We start from the raw sequence: 26,486 nt of genomic DNA, 5'->3' as shown, positions 1-26,486 counted from the left end.
TCAAAGGAAGCTTATAGATCCAAAGGAATGAGTGTGAGTAAAACCTAAATATTGTACAAAGCAATAAGTGTGACTAAAACCTAAATATTGTAAGATCTATTCCTTCTGTTTTTGGAGTTATATTTAACATGGTGAGCAGTTTCTTAAGGGAGCTCAGATACGAGATCCAGTATTTTTATTGCCGTGACTTGTAAATCTGTACTCTTAGGGCCTCTTCCTATTTATGCCCAACAGAAAATGGCTCTTTGCCAAGAAACTACCGAGGCTGCAAAGCTGGAACCTGGGCAGCTAGATGGCTCAGGACCTCCAGGACGTGGCTCCCAGCTGGGAGACCACCCATTTCCTCACCTGTTATATGGAGTAACCAGAGCCAATCAACAGAGCTCATGTGAGAATTAAGGAATGTGTCTGTAAAGCACGTTAAAAATTCACAGCCCTTTACTAACGTTGGTTGTTAGGAATAAATGTCTGGGCTGGGGGCAGGGGATGGGGAGGGACTGCTTGGCGGGCAGGGGTCCATCACTCCCTCTTCTTAGTTCACAACAAATGATTGGCCTGGCAGAAGGTGAGAAGTGACATTTCTTTAATTTTTCAGCATGGGCACATTGAGGATAGCTTTATCCCCTCGCATACCAGCTGTGAGGTCTGCACACAGGGCAGGTGGCTCTATGGACCCCCAGGCATTCTCACGTGCCTGGCACCTGGCTGGAAGCCAGGGGATGCTGCACAGAAGCATATCCTCAAGTTTCTTCTCTCTCAGCATAAACCAAATTGTCTGCTGCTGTGGCCAGTCCCTTAAGACTTGACAAGAAACAGTTGCAAAGCATGAGGCATATTGAGCTTATCCCTTGGCAGAGAAAATCAATTCAGTGCTTGTTGGAGAAAAACCTCATCTTGTATAAGATCAGATGGGTGAACGTTTCAGTCCCTGTCTTTTCTGGTCTTTATTTTTCTGCATCAACACACATGCACGGAGGCATCCCTGTGTGCCTATAGCTGTCATTGCCTTTCTGGGTATTGAGTCCAAGTTTGGAGGGAAGGAGGGAGGGAGTGGAGAATTTTGCTTTAGATAAAGAAAGAGCCCTGCCATCCTGCTGGAGCCTCTCTCTCCCTGCCTCAGTGCAGGCTGCGTGCATGCGTGCGTCCGATTAGTTTGCAAGACAGGAGACCGAGAGGGCACCCGCTGCTATTAGAGATCTAAAAACATACGTGAATCTCCAATAATATATACAGATCTTGCAGAGGTCTAAAACAGATGTGATGTTCGGGGTTTTAAATAAATTTATGTATTAAGAATATGCTATTTAACCCTTAGCCGCTATGATGATTGAGCGACAGAATTCAGAAGGGTTATGTCCTCTGTTGAAAACCTGAATGTCGAAGATGAATCCAGGCAGCGCTTCCTGGAGAAGCATCCCAGACAGAGGTCAAAACACGTCTCCTTGGTTGGACCCATGACCACAATCTAATAATGCAAAAGCCAACTTGTGAGATGTGTGCAGGGGTATTATACTCACATTTTAACCAAGGGACCGAGGTCATTAAGTATTTAGACATCATCCCTCCCTACTTCTATCTGTTCTTGCGAAGGTCATGACATTGACTGTGCGTCTCATACGTTGTCAGCATTTACTAAGGGTCCGTTAGGTGCTAAGCACACCGTGCTAGAAATGACGTTTTCAAAGCCCATGGTTGTGAAGGGCTGGTAGCATTTCACAGAGACAGACACACATACGAGGCTGGGGGCGAGTGGGGAGATACAGCAAGAGTAAGCTGTGGCCTCTTGTCTGGGGGGTGTCTCCACCAGCCCCCGGGCCCTTCTCCTGGTCCAGATGAAGACCTCCCATCAATAAATACCCAAACCAAGTTCAAATCACACCGATACAGCCCAGCTGGTATTCCCAGCTTTCACTCACCCACACACACCCAAAATGCACATTTGATACAAATTCTCATTTACACATTATTCCTCACTTGGAGGCTGTACAATTTTTGATAGCTCTTGCTGCCAACTTAGACTTCCAGTAATTATTATAATTTGTTACCCTGAGTCTCCAGATCTTCATCCACTTCCTCGGCAATGATCACACTACCCCCCCGACATCTCCCCCTCTGTCCGGTGAGGGGACTGCTCTGAGACACACAGATTTGTAAGTTTCCCAGGTAACGACTTGGGGGCTTTTTTTTTTTTTGCGGTACGCGGGCCTCTCACTGTTGTGGCCTCTCCCATTGAGGAGCACAGGCTCCGGACGCGCAGGCCCAGCGGCCATGGCTCACGGGCCCAGCCGCTCCGCGGCATGTGGGATCCTCCCGGACCGGGGCACGAACCCGCGTCCCCTGCATCGGCAGGCGGACTCTCAACCACTGCGCCACCGGAGAAGCCCTTGGGGGCTTTGAACATGGAGTCGTTGGAAGTTCACAAGAGCCGTCCCACCTTGAGCCCTTTTCAATCCTTTTCAATAGCGAGTGTCAGCATTCCTACCGAGTCACACTCTTCCTAAGACCCCCCGACTCCCAAAGACATCCCACCTCACCTCTCACACCTTTTTCACCAAACCTGCATCCCTCCGAAGAGTCTTAGGCAAACTTCTCTTTTCTCTGGACTCAGTATCTTGATGCAGACCTGAGATCACAAATATGCTTAATTCTTTTTCAGAGAGTCTCCTACCTGGACCTAGCCTCCAAAAGGGCTTTAGCCACTGGTTCAGTTAGAATGCATCCAGTTGCCACCAAGACAAACTCATCTATCAGTGGCCTAAAGCATGAGGACATTTATTGCTTATTAACAAGTCCCAAAGCAGCCGGCCCCAGGCTTCGTTCACTGACCCCACGATGACACTGAAGGCCCAGCGTCAATCTTCCTGCCTTGACAACCTCAGGGTGCAGGGGCTGTTCCGGCCTTGATCACAGCATTAGTGTAGGAGCTCTAAGCAAGGGGTCTCCCCACTCCTTTTCCATCTCAGAGAGAGACTTGCTGCCCACAGCTCCTTCCCTGCCCAGCACACATCCACTCATGCCCCCAACCCCGGAGCAAGCGCCACAACTGATGTAGAAAAATCAGGATTGGTCCCTGGGGGAGGGCACATTGCCAACCCCTCCCCCTGAAAATCGGGATTCTATCAGCAAACTAGAGGGGGGAGTGGCACCTGGGAGGCAACCAATATACTTACCACAGTTGCTTTCTCAAGAAGTTATCTAAGAACAGACATAAATCTAATATTGGACCTGGGGCTTCATTTCCATTGTTTGTCGCAGCGTCTCTGCAGAAGAGAACAGGTTCATAGGTCCTGCCAGCCCCAGCACTCTCCTGGGGCATCCTCCAGCCTCCGGAGAAAGGGGGCGAGTTTGACTTGGCTCGGAAGGGTTTGGTTCTTCTTCTGGGGGTGATATAAAATGTCCATCCACACAGATTTTCGGCTAAATCTACAAGCACGTCAGGGGCTCCTGAGACGTGAATGCAGGACCCAGAGCACAGGATACGCTGGGGTCCCGCGGGGAGAGAGGGAGGGGGCTGTGTGGTGACTGTTTCGCATCCGCCCTCCTTTGCCCTCACAGGACAGAGGCAGTGCAGTTTGGGGAATCAACTCCAGCTTCAAGGAGGGCTGCGGCTTTGAACAAACCGGCTCACTGTGGTTGACTCATCTCCTTTCTCTGTTCTGGGTTCAGGAAACCAGACCTAAGCCAGTTCGCAACTGGCATCCCGACTGCGACAGACACTGGTCAGAAGGGAGGAGGTGGCCCCCGCAGGGACGACTCTTGTTCCGCGGTTGGAGGAGCGAGATGCTCCCCACTGAGAGAGCCAGCCGCTGTCAGCACTGGCTTTTCAGCACAGGGCTAACGCTGAGCACCACTGAGAGACGCAGGGGAGCGCCGTCCTCGGTGACGTCACCAACCCCGACGTCCGCGTCTGACCTGGCCTGCAGGTCTCTGGGCCTGTGGGCTAAGGAACTAACTCTGCATTGGTTTTTCTATTACTTGCAGCTGGTGGTATCCTAACCGATTCATGGGATCAGCAGAGGCAGCAAGAGCAGGTGCTGGGATGCAGACGTCGGGGTACCGACACAGAGGCAGCTCCGGAAGGGCAGCCAGACATTCCAAGTCCCAGTGCAGGAGAATCAGTCAAGGGTGATTCAGGCAAGTCTGTGTGCCAGAAAGGCCAGTCTTACGGAACCGGGCACAGCGGCAGGAGACCCAGGCTATGGCAAAGTACTCAGGAAAGCCCCAGATCCACACAACAGGCACAACCTCACTATCCAGTCCTCCGGCGGGGGTGGGAGGTAGGGTATGGGCACCCACCAGAGCTAGTAATTAAATGACGGTATCTACTACAATTTATTAAGGGCTGACAGTATGTCAGATGCTGTGCTGTGGGCTTTACATACGTTATATCATCTTAAATGCTCTTTTTTTTTGGCTGCATTGGGTCTTGCATTGCGTGCGGGCTTTCTCTAGTTGTGGCGAGCAGGGGCTACTCTTCTTTGCGGTGTGCAGGCTTCTCATTGCGGTGGCTTCTCTTGTTGCGGAGCACGGGCTCTAGGGCACGCGGGCTCAGTAGTTGTGGCTCGTGGGCTCTAGAGCACAGGCTCAGTAGTTGTGGCACATGGGCTTAGCTACTCCGCTGCATGTGGGATCTTCCCGGACCAGGGATCAAACACGTGTCCTTTGCATTGGCAGGCGGATTCTTAACCACTGTGCCAGCAGGGAAGCCCTTAAATGCTCTTTAAAAAAAAAAAAAAGAAAGCTTAGATATAAGAAATGATTGCCCCTGCTCTCAGATGGAGAAGAGGTTTAACATTTAAGTGTTGGTTAAACATTCAAAAAGTAAACTGCATCATTTACTGTATCAATAGACCTAAGGACATGACCATGTCAATAAATGCAGAGAAAGCATCCGATAAAATTCAACCATCATTCACAGTAAAATCTCTTAGCAAACTAGGAATTAAATGTAATTTCCTCACATTGATAAAGGGCATCTGCCAAAAGCACTAGAGCTAATGTCATCCTTAGTGATCAGACTGGATGCTTCTCCCTAAGAACAAGAGCAATGCAGGAACGTCCACTCTCATCCCTCATATTCAGCATTGTGCTGGACTTGCTAGCCAGTGAAATAAGGCAAGAAAAAGAGATAAAAGGCATCCAAAGGAATAAAGGAAGAAATAAAACTGTTTCAATTTGCAGATGATATAACTTTACTTAGAAAAATCCTAAAGAATCTACACAAAAGCTATTAGGACAAATAAGTGAGATTATCAAGGTCACAGAATAGAACATCAATATACAATCAATTGTACTTCTATTTACATGCAGTGAACAGTTGGAAACTGAAAGTAAAATGTGAGCAATAGGTGCGAGAGTAGAAATCAGGAGACTGGAGAGTCAGACCGGCTGCTGAGTCCTACCGTGTCTGTTCCCAGTTCCTCTTATTCTCACTACCAGCAGGAGGTGGGGTAGCTACACCTGGCATCTACACGGGGTCACAGCACACTTCTCTGTGCCAGGTGGTGTGGACTTGATGTGAAGTGTAAGAGAAAGCGATTTGTGTCCAGATTGACACCAAGATTTTAACATGAGAGACTGGCGTGAGGGAACATGCATCACTGAGATGAAGAGTCCTTAGAGGACCAAGTTGAGGTGAAGAACGTCAGCCGTCCAAAACTCCACTCGATTCAGGTAAGTCAGCCATCTTTGGCAAGCAGTGCTAACTACCACCCTCAAATCCATTCTCACCTCTTCAGGAGGGCACTGATTCTGGTTAGTGTGGATATATGCTCAACCAACTATCTTCATTTCTCAGCATCCCTTGCAGCCAGCATGCAGAATTCTGGCCAATTGGAATCCTGCTGGGGATTTCTGGGATATTCTTGCTTTCTGGATATGAGCGTTTCTCTTTATTCCTTGCCACTTACTTAGTTTACTAATTTACCAATTCCTGCCTGGAGTTGACGTGAGGCTAGAGGTGAACCATAAGGGTGAAAGACACACGCAAAGGATGACACAGAAGAGAGACAGAAAGAGCCTGGGACAAATTGGACAGCGTGAAGCACTGACCAGCCTGGACCGCTGTCTTTGGTCTTCTTGTTAATTGTCAGAAATAAATCCCTATTTGGCTAAGCCACTCCTGTCGGGTTTCCATTACAAGAAGTCAAACATAATCTATATTAACTTCCTCTAAGTCATTGATTTAAAGAACGGTAAACTGAGCACTAGGGACCAGCTCTCTTTAGACAGGCATCACCTGTACATTTGCAGTCTTTGGGTACTAAGTTCACTAACCATATTATCATCCATCTCTCCAAACTCCAGTGTCCACAAAGACGTAACGAGAAGCTCTGTCTTCTAGAAATCCAAATGTATATATACCCACATCACTCCCCTCATCTGTCAGTTTCTTAACGTTATTCTTGTGGGTCGGAGGTTTGTCTGGTCTTCCTTATTCTCAGGTGAGCCCGGGTTGGCTGCCGTGGCCTCCAGTTCTCTCTCTGAGCTTTCACAGACCACTGATCTGATTGTGTCAGCACTCTCCCTTCGAGGCACATCAAGCCCATGGTCTGTAACTGTGGCAGCTGCTTCCTTCCTCCCCATCCACTGCTACCATTTCCGTTCTTGTTCTACATACAACGCAGATGCCTCCTTCTCAGCTTGCTGGGGGGGCTGGGGCACGTTCTAGGACCGGACCTCCTGACCCTCCCCACGGATCTCACGGATCGTGGCTCTCGCTCACATCCATCCTTAGAATATGCCCTTCTTCCATCTGCTTTGTTCATTTTCTCTAATAACCTGGAATAATTTTAGATTTACAGAAAATTTGCAACCGTAGTACATCGAATTTCAGTGTACCCCTCCACCCGGTTTCCCCTGATGCTAGCATCTTGTATAACCGTGGCACATTTATTAAAACGAAGAAATTAACATTGGTATATTACTACTAAACTGCACCAGTTTTCCCACTAACGTTCTTTTTCTGTCCCAGGATCCAGTCCAGGACCCCACATTGCACTTCATTTAATCTCAGATATCAAAGACCCTTTAACAATTTTTGCCTCCTCATCACAGTTATTAGATTTGGACCAGAGGGATCACTCTGTCTTCCTCATAACTAATTTTGTTTAATTTGCAGGTAGTTGAGTTTTTTCTTGAAATGCCATTGAATGAGATCCAGAGGTCAATCTGTTAGGGCCAGGGTGCCTACCTCCATGACGACTGAGGAGGTCCTTGTTAGCTCAGAATTTGGGCCACGAGGGTCAGCTTATCAGAGTTTCTTTTTAGCAATGGTTCACCAACTATCCCTCCCTGTTGGCTAAAAGCTGGTCTTGAATGGGCATCTCCTCAGTGAGTCCTAATCTTCTAATAAATTGTCCTAAGATGATTTGCTCAGAGCAGAAACTTGGAAGGATGCCGAGATGCCTACTGGCAGCCCAGCCTCCTTGTGTGCAGGGGGAGAGGGAACAGGTGTGTGTCCTGAGGGGTCTCAGACACAGCATGTTCATCCCTGGGCTTCAGGCTGATTGTCACTGAAAGAAAAGTCTTTAGCCTCACAAAATTAATAAGCCTTTAACTAGGTTAAAAGGTAAACAGAGTGGTGATGAGCCCGGCTGGGAGTCCGATCCTGTCAGAAGGCTGCCAGGCCTCCCTCCAGGACAGGTGACAAGTCCGTGACCAGATGGAACAGTCCACCTGCACGATGGTTTCAGCAGAAACAGAGCAAGTTAGTGCAAAAGTTAGTGCAAAATAGAAAGAGTACAGTTATTAGATGATAACTTTAACGTTAGTTAGGGAGTCCCTGGTCACTTCATATGACATCTCTTTTTAATTACTTAATGTTATGAATGTACAAACTGTTGAACATTTGTTCAAGTATTTTTCTCTATTTAATGCTATCTCTATACATCAAGACAGCTGGAATTCTGAACTGGCTAGAACTCATCTCAAAAATCCAAATAGTCTTGGGGCTTCCCTGGTGGCGCAGTGGTTGAGAATCCACCTGCCGATGCAGGGGACACGGGTTCGTGCCCCGGTCCGGGAAGATCCCACATGCCGCGGAACGGCTGGGCCCGTGAGCCATGGCCGCTGAGCCTGCGCGTCCGGAGGCTGTGCTCCACAACGGGAGAGGCCACAACGGTGAGAGGCCCACGTGCCGCAAAAAAAAAAAAACAGTCTTGAAGTGAACTGAATTGAATTTCTAGTGCAACAAAACCTAAGCTTCTTGGTGGTGACTTTTAAAGGCCTACTTAAGAGTTACCACAGAACGCTAATGGCAATTTTTTTAAGTGAGAGTAAATGTCACTTGGTGACCAGAAGTGGCCACAGTCCCAATATCAGAGAATAAAGCCTGAATAGTGAACAATTTACCAAGTGACTAAGACGTGTGTGTTGAAGACTCGCACCATTAAAGTTCTACGCATTGTTTCTAGTCCTGTTAAATCAGCCCATAACCATCGACCGTTGGTTCAGGAGGCAGATTTGCTTGAAAATAAAAGATTCTGAGATAAAGATGTCAGAAAAATTTCAGGATCTTATCCTAGGATTTAGGTCCACCTAAAGCTATGTGGATTTGCATCTTCATTCTTTTTTAAATTAAATTTTATTGTGTATGTATAACTGATTTGCATCTTCTTTTGAAAAACAGGATCCAGGACCTGATGGAATTCAATGAGGCCCAGGGGCGTGAGGCCAGAGGAAGGTTCTGTCTTGCCATATCACCCAAACAAACAAAGCGACGGCTCTGGGCACCCCTGCGTAGCACTTTGGGGATTCAACATGAGCCTCAAGCCATGACTAATATCTTCTGTAGATGATGGGACAGCCCACTCCTTTAGCAGCGACCCTGGAATGATACCATCTATGAAAGTGAGGCATGTTTTCCTAGACACAGACGTTTCAGGTGGCTGGTACCTCCAAGGAGCCTTCAACTACCTGTGATCTCAGCCTCCAAGACCTTCACACCCAGAGTTTGTTCTCTAATTAGAGAATGAGTTGAGTCATCATACAATAAGGATGAAAATAATAATGAGGGGGAACAACATAATGAGGGGCATAATATTAATTTTTTAGCTTTCATGTCAAAATGGATGGTTACTCACTTGAAAAGCACAAAAAGATTGAGACTTTTTTAAAATTAATTTTTATTGGAGTATAGTTGCTTTACAATCTTGTGTTAGTTTCTGCTGTACAGCAAAGTGAATCAGTCACACATGTACATATATCCCCTCTTTTTTAGATTTCCTTCCCATTTAGGTCACCACAGAGCACTGAGTGGAGTTCCCTGTGCTATCCAGTAGGTTCTCATGAGTTACCTTTTTTATACATAGAAATGTATATATGTCAGTCCCAAAGATTGAGATATTATTGGGATATTGAATTATTGCTGGCAAGGCTACTTAAGCAGTGTTAAGAAATTCCTGCAAAGGAGGAGACATTTGGCCAGGACTTAAGTTCTCCCTTGGAACGTGGTTCAAGGACAATAAAAACAAATTCCCTTTGTTTTCATAGCAAAAATGATGCAGAAAATTGGCCCCAGGTGGGTGAATGGGATGAACGCACAGTTTGGCAGGTGGGGTCCAAAATCTACAATTGAGAAATATTCAGATTGAAGCATTCAGAGTGGCTTTTTGTGGTAAGCCTGCAGGGTTTGCTCATTAGTGTTTGCCAAATTATAATATTTATCAAGCACTGATTATATGCTAGGGGCTGGCTATACACTTTACACGAATCTTACTCTATTCTCATAACAGCCCTATGAGCTCAGGTTTGCTACCCTATTTTGCAGATGGAGGAACTAAGACTGGGGAGTTATCTTGTCCAAGGTCATATGAACATAGGTCTGAGCCAAGGTCCAACAAACGAGTGAGGATGGGTGCTCTGATCCCAGCAAATCCCAGGTCATTCAGAAGCAAAGACACACCTAATAACCAAGTGTATAATATAAACTTTGGCTTGTGAAGAGCTTTCACATATATTATCTTGTTTAATCAAGCAGCCTTGTGCATTATGTATTTGTATTCAGTAAATTTTTTTGGTTTCAACAAAAACCTTTTCCAGCTAACTAATGCACAAGAAAGATGTTTGGAAAGAACATTGGTGTAGCTTGTGGAATCCAAGAACTAGAAACTCAAGCCTTGGGAAGAGAGAACCAGCTGCCCAAACCCCCATAGTGGGAGATTAGGAAAATGGCTCCTAGCACAGCCCTGTTCCAATGACCCTCCCTGGCTGAGTCACTGGTTTCAAATTCCTGGGAGAGACCATAGGATGGGCTCAGCCTGTGCCAGAGATACTGCTGCAGTTTAGTCGGCCATGGCCAGAAGGGCAGGACCACAGAACACAGATGGGACCACAGGGCCACCTCCAGGATCAGGACCTTCCAGAGCACAGATGGCCCGTATATGCTTTACAGCCTAAGCATCTTCACTCCCTGGACTTTTTCGGCAGAAGTTAAAGGGACCTTCCATCCCCAGAGCCTCCACCTCCTAGGGGCTGCTTGCAGCTTGCTAATGTTTCTTCTCTCCCCAAGCTTACTTTACATCCATCTGAGTTTTAATAAATTCTTCAGCACTAAGTGCTGGGCTTTACAGATAAAGAAATAAAGCTCAGGGAGGCTGATTGCCCAAGGGACGCACCTCATTAGTCCAGAGCTGGGACCCGTATCCATGTCTCGAGACCACAGCCCTGGGCCGCCTGCACTGGAGGGTTGAGTGGTGTCCAGGACACCAACCTTCTGTCCATGAGATGGCCCATCCCATACGGGCAGTGTCATCAGAACAGAGAACAACAAACAAAGCTTTCGGCCTTAAGCCACAGAATGAGCCACCAATTGGAGCACTTCTGGCAAGATGCCAGGCTTGCAGCAAATGCTCAGCAAATATTTGTGCAACGCGGGCACGGCTTCATGAGTGACTGAGGGAATTTATCAAGGAAGCAACGAGGAGGAGGTTGTTTGGGGACAGGAGACATTCTTGGTGTGTGGTCACCTTCCTCCCCCACTTAGGTTTCTTGGTGGAGACGGGAAAGACTGGACATGACCCTTCCTCTGGGTCGCACTCACCATGAGTGTGAAACCAAAGACTTGGCCCAGACCACAGGCATTTTCAAGAAGGGTCTTCTCTCTGCCTGAACCCTGCCTGTGGCCTGATGGGTTTACCGTGATGCTGAAGCCTCAAGCCCCCGACTCACGCTGGCCCCTTCCAAGGCCCTGGGAAGGGCTCCAGCAGGGTGTTCAGAAACTCACATGTTCCTGTGAAATTTGCCAAGTACGGTATTTTATTTTGTTTATTTTTTTTCAAACCTATAATGCCTTTATTAGATATTAAGGTGATAAAATTATAAACTCAACCTAAGACAAAACTTACAGTAAAAATAAACTGCTTAAGGTATGTCAAGCATATCAATAAACAAAAAGAAAGAAAAGAAAAGAAATCTGTATATTTAACTTCTCCAAGGACGTTATTGTATCTGCCGTCAGTTAAGGCCGCTGCCTCTTTCCATCCCAGTTGCTCCCCCACCCGCTCCTGCGGGGCGGCCGGGGTGCTGCGGCATTGGTGGGAGTCTCTGAGGGAAGCTAAGTTGGGATACGTTTAGTTCGGACTTAGCGTAATACATTAGCAAGACCGGCAGCCGCTTCTGTGTATGGTTAAGATGTTGCTAGCCGCCCAAACGCAGAGTCATGGCTTCCAGAAAGAAATACAGAGCATTCAATTTAGAGCAAGATTTTAAAAGATTTGAACACTAAAATAGAAACAGTTACCTTGAAAAGCCTACGTGATCATCTAGATGTTAGCAATGACCAACCATCCTTTCTCAAGGCCTTTGCTCTCCCGCCTCACCCTTTATTTGCTCTTTCGAACCCCCACGTGGCCTCTTTGGGGCGGTGGGACTTTCTTTTTATAGCCTTATGTTTATTCCCTTTACGGCGCGCCTCTTATTACTTAGCCATACAAAAGAATGAACTCATGCCATTTGCAGCAACACGGATGGACCTAGAGATGATCAGACTGACGGAAGTAAGTCAGACAGAGACAGACGAGTCTCATATGATGTCGCTTCTATGTGGAATCCAGAAAAAAGGGCACAAATGAACCTATTTGCAAAACAGAAATAGAGTCACAGACGTAGAAAACAAACTTATGGTTACCAGGGGGGAAAGCTGGGGGTTGGGAGGGATAAACTGGGAGACTGGGATTGACACATACACACTACTATATACAAAATAGATAACTAATAAGGACCCACTGTAGAGCACAGGAATCTCTAACCAGCACTCTGTAATGACCTATACGGGAAAAGAATCTTAAAAAGTCTGGATCTATGTATATGTATAACTGAGTCACTTTGCTGCACAGCAGAAAAGTAACACGACATTGTAAATCAACTATATGCTAATAAAAATTAATTTTAAAAATGTGCCTCTAAGTTTATGGGCTTAGAAAACGTGAATACTATATTTTTATTTTTGACCACATAAGAATGTTCATGTTCGATTATTGTACTAAAAGCTTCTGTTTTCGTTTGTAATAAAAGTACGATGGAGCTGAAGAGCGGGCTAACCTTAGCTGAGCAGATCACGTGAAGGCTGGAGGCCTCTGTCTGCATATGAAAAGGCCCTCAGTTCTGCTCTGGAAAGAGGGTGCAGTAAACCAGGAGCCCATCTCCACAGCATGACGTCATCAGGCTCCACTGCACTGTTTGCTATTTTCATCAATAGACATCAATATGTTTCTTATATACTTATATGCTTTCAGTGTATCTCCAAGTTTGGCTTGGCTGTCAGCAGGAGATGCTGGAAGCCCGTGACCTGAGCCTCCACCAGTCCTCCTTGGAGAACCTGGATCCCTCCCCGCAGTCTCTCCTCCCCCCTCCTAATGGCCAGTGATGCTTAGCAGGTGCCAGGCTCGTCCTGCGACTCCCCACGTGGGGCCCCAGCACTTTCCCCCTTCCTCCTTCTCTACTTCTAATTTTCCTTCTTGTTTTTTTTGGTTTTTTTTTATTACCACTTCTCAGGCTATGAAACATGAGAGAGACATATTCTCTACTTTTAATTTTCCTTCTTTTTTTAAATTTTATTACCACTTCTCAGGCTGTGAAACATGAAAGAGTCATATCTTACCACCCTTTGTATTTCTGGCCCTTTTCCCTGACTTAGAGCTAAGTCACACCCCTCACTGCAATGAAGCCTTGAGTCACCTGTCCCTCCCAGCCCTCCCCCCAACCAAGACTTCATAGGACCCTGTTGCAAAGCGGCTTCCGTGGAGCAGGACCCCGGGTGACTTTACAAACCTTCCTGGCGCTGTTTTCCCAGCAGTTACTGAAATGAAGTGTGAGAAAGGCTGGAAATGTTTGGGCCACGGACCACAGGAGGCCTGCAATCTGGTCCCATAGTGTCTCATTTCCCACTGCTCATGTGCTTTGTAACCGTCTAGCGAGCAGACCTGGGGGCCAGGCATCGACCCCGGCCTGAGGTTACGGATCCGAACAGGAACAGCCAGATCCCTGCCTGCACAGAGCTTACAGTCTAATGGGAGGAACAAACAGTAAACACTGAATTGCATAAGTAATCAATTTCTGTCACGGAAAGCACTACAAAAACAGTGATATAATGAAAACTATACTCAGTCTGTCCCAGGTTCTGACTGAGTTTTAAAACCCTTTGGAATTTCCTTTAGTGAGGGGAGGGGTTCTGTTATGCTGATGAGGTGGCCCTAGAGGGTCCGTAGAGAGCTGCAAGTTGGGGTCCGGTCACCAAAGAGGCCAACCATGTGGTTAGGGGGCTGGAACGTGCCCCAGCCCAAGCTGGCTGGGATGGCCGGCACTCCTGGGGGATGCTGTCCCCACCTGAGCACCAGGCTTTCCCGGGAAGGGACGGAGCCGAGTGCCTGCTGTCCTGTCTTCAGGGACTGTCCTGCCAGGGATCACAGCACGAGGGCAGTGAGGACTCCAAGGTCTGCCAGACGCAAACCCGGGTGGGGTCAGAGAAGTTCCTCCCGTCCCGGTCCTCCAGCTGCAGTGAGAGCTCCCCTCCAGCACCGGGTCACCACCACAACAAAACACACACACACACACACACACACACACGTCCAGCGTCTGTGTGAGTGTCCGTGTCCGTCCGTGTGTGTTGGAAGAATGAGCAGGGACAGAAACCACATACTTGGACACACTCCCCTCCAGCTGTCCCTGAAGTCCCCATCTCTGGAGACCCGAGGCACTAACACACCTGTGTTGGGGGTGACTTGACAACCGGGGCAAGCCCTGCAGCCTGAGGTTAATCCACCCTTCAGAGGGGGGGGTCTCTCCTTTCACCCACGTAGTTCTGGAAACTGACCCCGAAGTAACTTCCCCTTTGCCGCTCCCTTGTACCCCTGGAGGACCAAAGCCCCAGGCAGCCAGCCGTTCAGATCAAGAGAAGTGAGTCTGGAAGCACTGGGTTAAAAACCTGATTTGATTCAGGTACAATAATCCACAGATACCCAGCAAAGAAAATTCTGCCCTACTGAGGGCTTTCAAGGCCAGAATGGACCCTGGTGCCCACTGCCACCCCCTGCCCTTGGCTTCATGATGGACTCCTGCCGTGATTGCAGGGGGTATCCACCTATCATGAGCCAGTTTGTGGACGCAGAGGCCTGGCTGGGGCTGAGCTCAAACCCTGACATCTGGTGGACCGGGGCTGGCAGCTGGTAGGTGGCAGTGGGGAATGGAGGTGAGAGATAATTTGGAGGTGGGATTTCACAATGGCACGAATGGGGGGCTACAAGGGGGGCGGGGGAGTGTCAAGAACGGTTCCCGAGTTTCTGGATGGAGATCGCTGGGAAAGAGTGGGTTTGGAGAAGGAGAGACAAGGCTGCTTTGGGCACGTGAAGCCAGAGGAGGATGTGAAATCAAGGGAGAATATGCGGGTGGCAGGGGGGCAGCCTGGACAGGCACGGGGGCCGGGCCGGGAGGCTCCGGCCATCCCAGTGGGATGGCTCAGAAAATCCCCGCCACCTCGCTGGCCGAGGGGTCCACATTCATCTGGGGCCTGAGCTGTGTGGATTTTCAGTCTCACACCCTCCACGCTGGGACAAGGGTTCGTGCCAAAGTTCTGTTTCACGACTGATCACGAAGACATTCCACAACGAATGATGGAGAATGCAGACACATAAGAAGTCTTGGCAGAGCTACGGCCAACCTGAGATCAGATACAATCTGGTGGCAGGAGCCAGGCCTAGGGACAGGGTCTAGCCACACTGCCACGCCCGGACCTGTCTGCGGAGTTCCTGTGGGGTCACTGATCGCTCCAGCAAGAGCCCTGAAGCCAGGGCAAGACACGGATGCCATCAGCAGGGGCCTGTCTCTCCTGCCCGATGCTGCTCAGGCCTCTTGTTTACTAGCAAACCTGCACCGCACACGCCAATCCATTGTCCTGAATAATTGATCCAGCTCGTATGAATAATTCAGGCTCAGCTGGGACCTACGGCGAAGAAATCCTATAGTCCTCCGACTTTCTCACCCTGTGTGACAAAGCAGGGACAGAGCAGGAACCACCCCCAGGGAGCCGGCCCTGCAGGGACCAGGTGAGGCTCTCCCTGCCCCTGCTGCCTGCCCCCGGCTGAAGGACAGCATTTCCCCCTTCTGTCACAGGCCAGTCCTGGGGTGGGTGGCCCCTCCTGCTGTGCAAGGCTTCTGGCTTCCTGGATCCCTGTTGCTGCAAAACCTTCTAACCTCTTTGTGAGGGGAGCAAGATTTTGTAGGGCTTTCATAAGATGGGCATCCATGGCCTCGGCAAGGGGCGAACCTGCCCTGTGCCAGCATGCTGAGGTCTCAGTGTCTCCTTTCCCTCATTACTCTTGGACAATCTGAGGGAGAAGCTGGTCAACCGAAGTGCCCGGTCGCTCAAGGCCAAGTTCCTTCTGCTCAAGGGCTTTGCACTGCTGTTCCCTCTCCAGGGCTGCTGTTCCCTGCACCCCCTCCCTCCAGACCCCCGGGCATGGTACTGGGTGGCTGACCCAACGCATGCAGCTCTGAGGATTTCAACCCACATCTGTCAGCCTCCAAAGCCCAAACACTTTCCTTCAAACTGCAGCAGAAGGAAAGGAGGGGAAGACGGAGGACTCTTGAAGTTGTGACCCCACAGCTAACACTGATGGCTTTATAGAAAACCAAATCTTAATGTCCTAAAACTTCCCAGAGCTGTGAGCTGGGGAAGAAGCAGAGTGAGGGCTCTCCTAGCCCACTTGCCCCCGTCTCATGGGCCCTGAGGCAGAGCCTGGCACCCCGTCACAGCTTTCCCGAGAGCAGTCAGGGTCCGCACTCAACACTCCAACTCAGGGCAGCTTCTGGGTGTTATCCTGACACTAAGCCCGGTCCTTCTCTCGCCCACAGCTGAGCTCTGGAATTCGACCATTACAGCCCCTTCCCTGGGGTTGAGGTTTTGACCCCTGGTGACATTTCCAGTCCCCAGGGAAGGGATGCCTCCTTATACCGTCATGTGGCTTCTGTACCTCGGGGTAAGGAAGCAGTCTGGTGGCAGCTTTCATGAGGCGAAGGAAAGCTGGGAAGGTTTGATGGGAGACTGACTCTGCCCGTGAGAATGTCTGGGGGGGCCTGGGGGGTGTCACACAGCAGATGCACCGCCAGATGGAGAGACGGCGCAACCAACGTTTACCTGCGTGCGAGTTTGCAGTTCTGCACCACCCCGAAAGCCATGCTTCTGTGGGTTTGAATAGTGATGAACAAAGTTGATTAAATCAAGGCAAAATGCCCTTCACCCTTTTCTCACCTTATTTCTCCCTGTCCTGTCCCTCGAGTGCATTCCTCACACACGTACTGGGCACCTTCATATGAATTATCCATGAAAACATAAGAAACGCCCACTGGTCAGGCCAGTGATCCATCCAGCTCACGGCCACCAGCACAGAGCCCGGCGATGCCCTGTGCCTCTTGGTTAAGCTTCCCTCTGAAACCAGCCTCGGACGCGGCAACTGCAAATCGTCCCAACCCTCCTTTTCCCCTTTCAGAACAGAAACTTGTACCTATGAATATGAACACGCACAGCCTGCTTCGTCTTTTTTTTTTATTTTTTAAAGAAGATGTTGGGGGTAGGAGTTTATTAATTAATTAATTTATTTTTGCTGTGTTGCGTCTTCGTTTCTGTGCGAGGGCTTTTCTCTAGTTGCGGCGAGCGGGGGTCACTCTCCATCGCGGTGCGCGGGCCTCTCACTGTCGCGGCCTCTCTTGTTGCGGAGCACAGGCTCCAGACGCACGCAGGGTCAGTGGTTGTGGCTCACGGGCCCAGTTGCTCTGCGCCATGTGGGATCCTCCCAGACCAGGGCTCGAACCCGTGTCCCCTGCATTGGCAGGCAGATTCTCAACCACTGCGCCACCAGGGAAGTTCTGCTTCGTCTTTAAGGAAACAAATCAGTTGTTCTAGACCAAATTCTACTATAACTTGCTCCAAAAATGGATGTCCTGTACCAGAATCTATCACCTATTGACCATATTATTTTCCAGACATTGCTAAGTGTTTCCCATCCCTTCTTTCATTTAATCCTCATAACAGACTGTGAAGGACTTATGATCTCTCCTGTTTCCAGCCGAGTAAACTGAGGGCCAGAGAGGTCATGTGACTGGCTGAGAGCTACCCATTCAGTGGTGTAGCCGAGATCTGAACCTCCGTCCATCTGGCTCCAAAGACAGTACAGCTACTACAGTCTGCGCTGCCTAGTGATTTATCACAGCAGCTTTGACCCTCATCACTAATACGCAACTGTAAGCGGAGAGTTACAGCTTGCACCATTTCCCTCCTAATGTGTAATAACAATTATGAACAGTGATTAACAATAGTAATAGCACTTGAACCTACTCTAGGTGGATAATCAGGACAGAGAGTGACAGTAAGAAACCATGAGCGGGCTTGGCTACTTTGTGTATGAGATGGAAACAGCCAGGCCCCAGAATGGAGAGGTGATTCCCCAGCATCAGGCCGCTTGCAGACCTCCCAAGACCAGCATAATCCTGGCCCTGGTCAGAGTCAATTTTTAAAACTGATCACCGAGAAGATACTAAACTAAATGGTGACGTCTAATCAGGCTCCTTAGATGTTTGGAAAAGATTTGTGAAAAGAGAACTTTCTGGAATGTTCTGTCCAATTCACCCCCGAACTGGTTATCTCCTTGTGCAGAGCCAGCCACGCAGGATGGATTATGTGGGCTCTGAGCCGAGTGTTCGGGGGCTTGGGAGACGCAGGTCTGTAAACAGAACCCAGAGGTAATGAGTCCGCTGGTAACCGGAAGCCCTTCACGGTGATGGTGGAGGACGGGCCGTGCGCCTGGGGCCGGGAGCGGCCGGGACTCCAGCTGTAGGTGGACGATGGGAGCAGGGCCCTGCCAGAGGAAGGCTCCACACAGAACGGGTGGGATGGGGAAAGGCCTGCCTGCCAGGAGCCTCGGAGCTGCAGCAAGCCCAGACTCAACCCAGGCTCCCCTGTGAGCAAACGTGGCAGGGGCAAAGCCAGAAGCAACATGGGCACCCAGATGGCAACCCATCTGCCGTGGGGAGGACTCCCCCAAATCCGGCTGCCCCCCACCGAAGAACTGGGATCTTCCGAATCCAAACGTGTCCCTTGCTGCTGGTAACCCAGGAAGCCGAAAGACCCATCCCCAGGGACCCCGGGGAGCACGGGGAGAGAGACCCCTGAGGATACCAGGGCCCTGGCCCAAATGTCTTCCTTTGTGCCAAACACAAACCGTCAATTACACTTCCTCATTTTTGTCTTATTTTCTTTCCGGGGAGGGACTGGCACAAGCATCCCCCTTGACCACCCTGCACCTGACCATCCAGTGGAGCCAGGTTCCTGGAGAAAGTGAATACTGCCCAGCCCGGGGGTGCTGGGGGGACGGTACTAACCTGTCCAGCCACTGGGGAGACAGAGGCCCTGTGCGGCGTCTTTGTGGGGATGGGATGATGGGGGTGACCGCGCCATGCCAGGTCTCTGAGCTCATCCGACCAGATCCCAGGGGCCCTGGAGGAACTCCTGGTCCCCACAAACTGCTCAGCTCGTGTCTGGAGGCTGAGCCCAGGCCCGGGGAGTCCAGCTCTGAAGAAAGCAGCTCTAACTCAAGTCCGAGCTGGGACCAGACTGGATGGCAACCTGCCCCCAAAACAGGAGTGCACTTAGATTGTCCTGTGAGCTGACTGCCGTGTGAAGCTCCCCAGAGACTGAAGCAGTCAGGCCTCCTGTCCACAGAGTCCAAGAGGACCTTCACACTCTGTTTGTTTTGTGTGTTTCCACCTGCTGGCTGACGTCTGCTCAGAACCGGGACGGCCCCGCACACAACGCCTGTACACGCATCGCCCCTCGCAGTACCTGGGGCGTCGGGGATGCTCGGGGAGTGTCACTTCTCTTCCTTCTCCCCCTCCGTGTTCCCCTGCTTGGTCTCCAGGCTTGGGCACTGGTGACACCAGTCCCATCCCAGCAACACTCCTGCCTCAGGGCTGGGAAGTCACGGTAGCTCTGCCTAAAAGCTCAGAAGACTGATGTCGTGCATTTTATTGCAGGCTCCTCTCCCCAAAACAGCAGGCTCCCGGGCTGACTCAATCAAGTCAACTCCACTCATGAAATGAAAAAAAAAAAAAAAAACAGTGGGTGGATGATAAGTGTCGATCAGACTGTTGTCAATGAGTCAACATTTCAAGTCACTGGAGGACTTTTTAATCCCGTCATCCAGCTGTTACAGTTTCTCAAAGCCCCAGTTTTGATGTCGTCTGTTTCCATTAAACACATTTGCAGCTGAAATAGGCAAAAATCAAACCCTTCCGGCTGGGTGGGGTGGAACACCAGAGGGATAACTGGTCATTAAGCTCCTTAAAGGGAAGGACAGCAGACTGTTCAGAAAATAAAAAGATATTTTCGCCCTGTCCCTGGGTCTCAAGGGCCCCGTCGCTCTAGCCAGACCTACTTCTCTTCAGAAAAAAATGAACTTTAGTGGAAAGAAGCTTGTATTCTAGACCTGAAACTGTGTGACCAGCTGCTCCAAACCCAACCAGGGGCCTGGAGACCATAACTCACCTACCCCCATCCTACACTGCACCTGGCTTTACCACCAAGAGGGACTAGAGTGATAAGCCCAGATTCTTAAAGCAGAGACTTAAGATCAGGCCTTTATGGGATGAAGTGAATTGATTGCAACATGGCCCCAACTTGTCAATACCTCCCTGTACCCACTGACTTCCCACACTGACTCCGGGCTTAAGCCTCTGGGAAGGTAACAAATGGGATGGAAACAGACTTGAAAAGCACCTGCACTTTGGGACGTGGCCTCTGTCTGCCCTGGAATGCTGAGCCGCAGTGTGAAAAACCCGAGCTAGCCAGCTGGAGGATAGAGGGCGGGGGATGCAGAGATGACGGTCCAGCCCACCAGGCCCTCCTACACCAGCTCTCCCTCAGTGAGCCCGGCCAGCATCACCAAGCCTGAGCCCCAATAGCAGAACCACCTGGTTAAGCCCAATCCACGATGCCGACCCTAGAACTGTTCAGTCACTAAGTTTGGAGCTTGTATTAGGCTGCAGAAGCTGAGTGACACAAAGGCCAACTTCCTTCACGAAAAGAACTACGTATCTTTCACATCTAAGAAACTCCCACAAATCAAGTCACCTTATTCTACAATTTCATTCTTATTCATGAGGAGTTTTGTGTGTGTTCAGACACATCCTTTGCTTCTTGTTTTGCGAAATAGTTGAAACGACCTCAATTTCTATCAATAGGAGCCACGGCACAGGCACTGGTGGTGGGTATGACTTCTCTGGAAGACAACTTGGCAACATCTTTCAAATGCGGGGACATAACAAATGGGTCTAGAAGATCATGTTTTTCCAGAAAAAAAATTAAAACAAAGAAGCCAGAGAACACTCTGATGTGTTTTATAGGAAAACAAATTATCCAAACATCTGAGATCTCATGGTGCACTGACTGGAAACAGTGAAGCTTCTTGCATGAAAGCTGGGGGGGCGGGTCTTGGGGAGACAAGCTGGGCCGTGAGGGGGTAACACAGCCCCCGTGAGCAGATGAGCTCAGGGGGCTGCCATCACTGCGGCCCCAGAGCTGGGGAGAAGTCCCCTGCAGAATGTGGGTAACGAGGAAAACCCAGGAATCAATGATTGGAACTTGGAAGGTGGTTAGCTGTGATTGATTCTAACCCTGCCAGGCGAGAGGCCCCGTCCTGTACAGACCTGAATTTTACCCCCAAGAGAAGAAGGCAACTGGTCGACCCCATTGGCCGCCTGACAGCCTGTTTGGAAGCAGGCTGCACCCAACCGAGCACAGCTGGAAGCAGAGGGAGATGCAAAAGCCACGGGAAGCCCATCTGCTGCGCAGCTGGGTTCCAGGAGGCTTCCCGTGGCTGCCAGCGAGGAGCATGGAGAAAGGGGAAACCCTAACTCAAAAGAACACTTTGTTTACTTTCCAGTTTGGACAGATCATTCCCCAGGGTGAGAACAGCACATTTCCTAAAGGACAATAAGACGGGAGTGCTGGGGGTAGCCCGGAGGTGCAGCGTGTGGGGCAGGAGGAACAAGAGCCACACCTTAAACCAATAAAAGTAGAGTAATGTGTTTTATTTAATTAAAATAGATTAAAAAACAGACTGTGTAAAAGAATTAGGATTCTCAATAATTTACTATTATTTACACGAGAAATTCTGGTCGTTAGTATTCTCTGTGAGGAGATGAACACGCAGAGCCCAGACCCTCCCCAAAGGCAGAGGGAGACTCGTTGGGGGCACTCGGTGACCCCCTGATTCCCGTCCACTCAGGGTGATATGGCAAGCATATCACTGAGATCTTGGTGACCGGCAGGAAGGGGGACCCTCAGACGCCCAGGGGTCACTGCACTGTCACCCCTCATAGGAGCCCAGGTGGGGACTCCTTCCTCTCGGGAGAATCGTCACCACTCAGAGTTCATCACACGGGCACCAGTCAGTGGTCCCCCTGTGCCCGCGGCCAAAACCCCATTCACGACCAACCTTCCGCAAACACTCCCTTGGCTGACGTGAAGCCCACAGTTTCTGGATAGAAGATAAAAAACAGGAATGGAAGCTGCATGTCCTGGTTTCCAGGGAAATCCTGGATGACAGAACACACCCGCCTGTGTTGTCCAGAACTTGGTGACTCACGAAGATGCCACGAAAATGTTCTGTGCGCTTGTGGAGGGAGGAGACGTGGCGGGAGGAGCCGGTGTCAGACCCGGCCCGGGACGTCCTGCAGGCACTTGTGGCCCCTCCAGGCGTGGTGGGGGTGTGCCCCGGGGATGCATACACAGGCCAGGAAGACCCCTAGAAGCAGCAGGGGTGCCGGACCCCCGTAACCCGACTCCTGGTTGTCGGAGACTTACGGTCTCCGTGGGCGCGGGCGGCTGGGTAGGACCGGTCCCTGGCATGATGGACTTCAGCGGAGCCACGGTCACCAGCTGGGGGAGGAGGGGCCCCGTGGAGACTCAGTCCAGAATATCCGTCTCGAAAGGCACCAGGTGGTAATAGGACAGGTTGGTGACATAAGCTGCTGGGTCATCTCCATCCTCCAGCTCGGAGGCAAACTCACCGCCATTCTCAAACCTGAAACGGGAAAGCAGAGGTGAGGCCAGGGCTGGCTCACTGGCCCCTGGCCCCACTGAAGTGGACAAAGGGCAGACGGCCACTGGCAGGAGGGTCTTTGGATCGAACAGCACGGAAGGGCTCTCCACGACACCGGCCCATCCACCACCAGGCTGTGTGTGGAGCGAGTGTGGAAGGAACCGTGATTGCAAATTGATCAGTCACGTGGGCCCGACTCCAAAGCCATCACAGCTTTGGTTTTCACTGCCTTAGAGACTGTGATTTACTCTCACTGATCAATATTGAGGCATCCATCCATCCATCCATCCATCCATCCACCCATCCATCCACCGATCCATTTATCCAACAATCCATCCATCCAGCCTGCCAGCCAGCCAGCCAGCCAGCCAGCCTGCCAGCCATCCATCCAGCCTGCCAGCTAGCCAGCCATCCAACCAACCATCCATCCATTTATGCATCAATCCATCCATCCATCCATCCATCCATCCGTCCATCCAGCCATCCAGCCAGCCATCCATCCAACCATCCATCCATTTATGCATCAATCCATCCATCCATCCATCCATCCATCCAACCATCCATCCATTTATCCATCCATCCATCCGTCCGTCCACCGATCCATTTATCCAACAATCCAGCCAGCCAGCCAGCCAGCCAGCCATCCAACCACCCATCCATTTATCCATCCATCCATCCGTCCGTCCACCGATCCATTTATCCAACAATCCAGCCAGCCAGCCAGCCAGCCAGCCATCCAACCACCCATCCATTTATCCATCCATCCATCCGTCCGTCCACCGATCCATTTATCCAACAATCCAGCCAGCCAGCCAGCCAGCCAGCCATCCAACCACCCATCCATTTATCCATCCATCCATCCGTCCGTCCACCGATCCATTTACCCAACAATCCAGCCATCCAACCACCCATCCATCCATCCATCCATCCGTCCGTCCACCGATCCATTTATCCAACAATCCAGTCAGCCAGCCAGCCAGCCAGCCATCCAACCACCCATCCATCCATGCATCCGTCCATCCGTCCGTCCATCCGTCCATCCGTCCATCCATCCATCTACCCATCCATCCATCCATCTATCCATCCATCCATCCGTCCATCCGTCCGTCCATCCGTCCGTCCATCCGTCCATCCATCCACTCACACAGTGAGTATTTCTCTCTCCATCTGGGGATTATTCTGGGTCAGGCGCTGGGGGCACAGAGTGGACCAGGCCCAGGAAGCCGCCACGTGCTGGGCCGGTGGACCATGTGGCAAAGACGGTGAAGAATGCGGCGTGGCCCCAGCTCTCAGCCTGGCTGCTTCCTGGGCCACATGACCGAGGAGGCAGGAGTCAGGGAGGAGCTGGGTGAGGGCAGAGGTTAGCGGAGGGAGGGGCCCTGCATTCAACGTGGGGCGTTACATGGCGGGCACGGGAAGAGCTCAAGGCAGGATTTGTGCCCCAAATGTGAGGTGACCTAAACACCTTCTCAACATGGATTCCCCAGGAATGGAAACCATTTCCGCGCCCTGCCTAAGCCAGCCTCGGCTTAAGCACACTTGCTTAAGCTGGAAAAAAAGGATTTTACCAATTTTAAAAGATGCTTCACAGAGAAAACAGTGCACGGAGGACCTTCTCCCCAGGAGGGCCAACAGAGGCTGCCTGTGCCTTTTCCATTGTTCCCCAGCTAAGAACCAGTCCAAACAAAGGGGAGCGGCGGAGGGGGGCGGATGCAGGCCCTGCCCAGGGCAGTGGAGGGGGCCTGGGGCCACCGAGCACACTGTCCACACTGTCCCTGCTCTGACTCCCGGTGACTGAGACCTCACAGGAGTTCAACTACAGAGGAAAGCCAGGCAGCGACGGGCAGGGCACGAGGTGTCCAAACCACATAGCCACCGGCCTGGCTACACTGGCTGGGGAGCCAGCTGGGATGGGGGAGGGGGAGGGCGGAGAGGTGCCCCCCCCCCCCAGCATCCGGGGCACGTGGGGTGGACGGGGTCCCAGGGAGGCCTGCTGCCTCTAAGTTGCAAGGGAGAAGCGGAGGAGGCGGCGATGGCAGCTTCGAAATCAGACAGGAAAGGCATGGAGGTGGGTTTCCCTCTAAGCCCATGCTGACGGGCGTGTGTGGAGATGCGTGGAGCCCTGCGTCCGTGCAGGCAGTGAGGCCGAGAGGGGGCCCTTAGGTGCAGGGAAAGGCTCTGGGCAGGTGAGGGACGGGCCCGGTGGCGGCCACGACACAGCCCTGCCCAGCAGCTTCCTGCCCCTGCTACCCCTCCTGCCCTCAGATCCCCTGAGAACTGGGGAAGGAAGGGGACCTGGGATGCTCAGCAGAGTCCGGGGTCCCCATCAGCCCCCATGGTCCTCAGCAGGCCTGGCAAATCCCCCTGCTTCTAACCAGTGAGGACAGGGTCGGGGCTTGCCCCAGGCCTGGTCAGAATCTCCCGGAGCCTGGCAACCCCTCCAGCCAACCAGGGTGGTCACAAGGCAGAGGCCCAGCCGTCCCGCTCTCACACACGTCCCCACCAGGCACACACACTTGGTCCCTGAGTGCAGGGGGGTCTCCAGTCTGAGTACTGTAGCTGCTCTCCCCCAGGGACAGTGTGGGGACTGACAGGTCCTAACAGCAGGCTCAGCAGCGTTGATCCACAGCCTTGGGGCCACACAGTTGCTGTCGAGGACCACTGAGGACAGCTGTGGCCAGGAGAGGCTTCTCTCTGTGACCTCCTGTCCCCTGGAGTGTTCAGACAGACCCTCCCGAGAGACAGACGGCAGCAGACCATCACTGCGGGGCTGCCCGAGGTCAGGCACCTGGAGAATTGCCCGGCAAGCCCAAGTTCCCTGCAGATGCTCCCGGGCCGCTCAGAGGCCGACATCTCCTCGTTAAGCTATCCTGGGATCGCAGAGGTTTCCCCGCGATCTTTCTCTCCCACCAACCCGGCGCTGCCGATTGAGGATGGGTCGCCCTGTCCACGCAGAGCCCCGGGCTGGCTGGAAAAGTCACATTACAACCCTTGCTTTCTCTCCATGCTTCTCCTCGAAAACGATTCATGGTTGAACTTCCTCCTCAGAGCTGGCCTCATGCCAGGGGCAGAGGGCCTCTCGGGGCCTCTCAGAGACAGAAAGGGTCCCTGGGATGCAGAGCCAGAGCCAGGACCCTGCAGCCCCTGGTGGTCCACCAACCACTCCACCAGGACAAGCCCGGCCCGAAGCTCCTCCCATGAAGCAGGACCTCCTTCCGTCACCGTGTAATCCACGTCGGCCTCGGACCCGCGATGCCAGCTCCAAGTTGGCTCAGGGGACCCTCGGGCTGGGAGCTGTCTGTGCACACACGGTGTGTACGATGTGCATGGTCCCGGCTGAGCGCGAGGCATGGCGGCAGTTGGGTCAGTCCTGGTCCACTTTCACGTGGGGCTGACGGGGTACGGAGGGACCCCCGGACTCTGAGAGGCCCCCTGGTTCCGGGCTTGTGCCAGTCAAGCGCCCGCGGGAGACCCTGCGCTTCCAGAGCTGCCCGGGGGTCCCAGTATCAGGCGTCCACGCTCGTCACCTGAGCCTTCAGGAGACCCTGCGAGAGCACAGCGGTCCCACCCGGAGAGAGCAGGAGCCAGGAGACGGGAACGAGCTCCCTGAGCTCACACAGCAGGGAGAGCCCCGGGACGCCTTGACAGTCACCAGAGCCAGGTCCTGCCCGATAACCCCGAGACGGCTGGCAGCACCCGGGGTGGCTTTCCTAGAGCCCCCATCGGGGTCGAAGTTCTGTCACCCGAGGAAGGAAGGGCGGAGGGCAGGGGGTCTTTAGCTGCCCGCCTTCTCTAAGCCGATGCATCCGCCCTCCCCGCAGGGCAGGCCCATGAGCCACAGAGAAACCCCCTGGGAGGCGACGAGAGGTCAACATGCAGCTGACGCCCAACCCCCCC

At 51.6% G+C, this 26,486-nt stretch overlaps 1 protein-coding gene across 1 annotated transcript in view; it reads right to left on the bottom strand.

Annotated features, from left to right (window-relative positions):
* Positions 1 to 22,453: 22,453 nt before the first annotated feature.
* PXDC1 (PX domain containing 1) overlaps positions 22,454 to 26,486 on the bottom strand; it is a 25,739-nt gene continuing 21,706 nt past the window's right edge. Inside the window, exon 5 of the mRNA XM_007452091.1 lies at positions 22,454 to 22,571. Coding sequence (XP_007452153.1) covers positions 22,454 to 22,571 — 118 coding nt within the window. The remainder of the gene's footprint in view (positions 22,572 to 26,486) is intronic.

Source organism: Lipotes vexillifer, unplaced genomic scaffold (genome assembly GCF_000442215.2).
Source record: "Lipotes vexillifer unplaced genomic scaffold, Lipotes_vexillifer_v1.1 scaffold1162, whole genome shotgun sequence".
NCBI lineage: Eukaryota > Metazoa > Chordata > Mammalia > Artiodactyla > Lipotidae > Lipotes > Lipotes vexillifer.
This window is presented reverse-complemented; position numbering and strand designations above follow the sequence as displayed.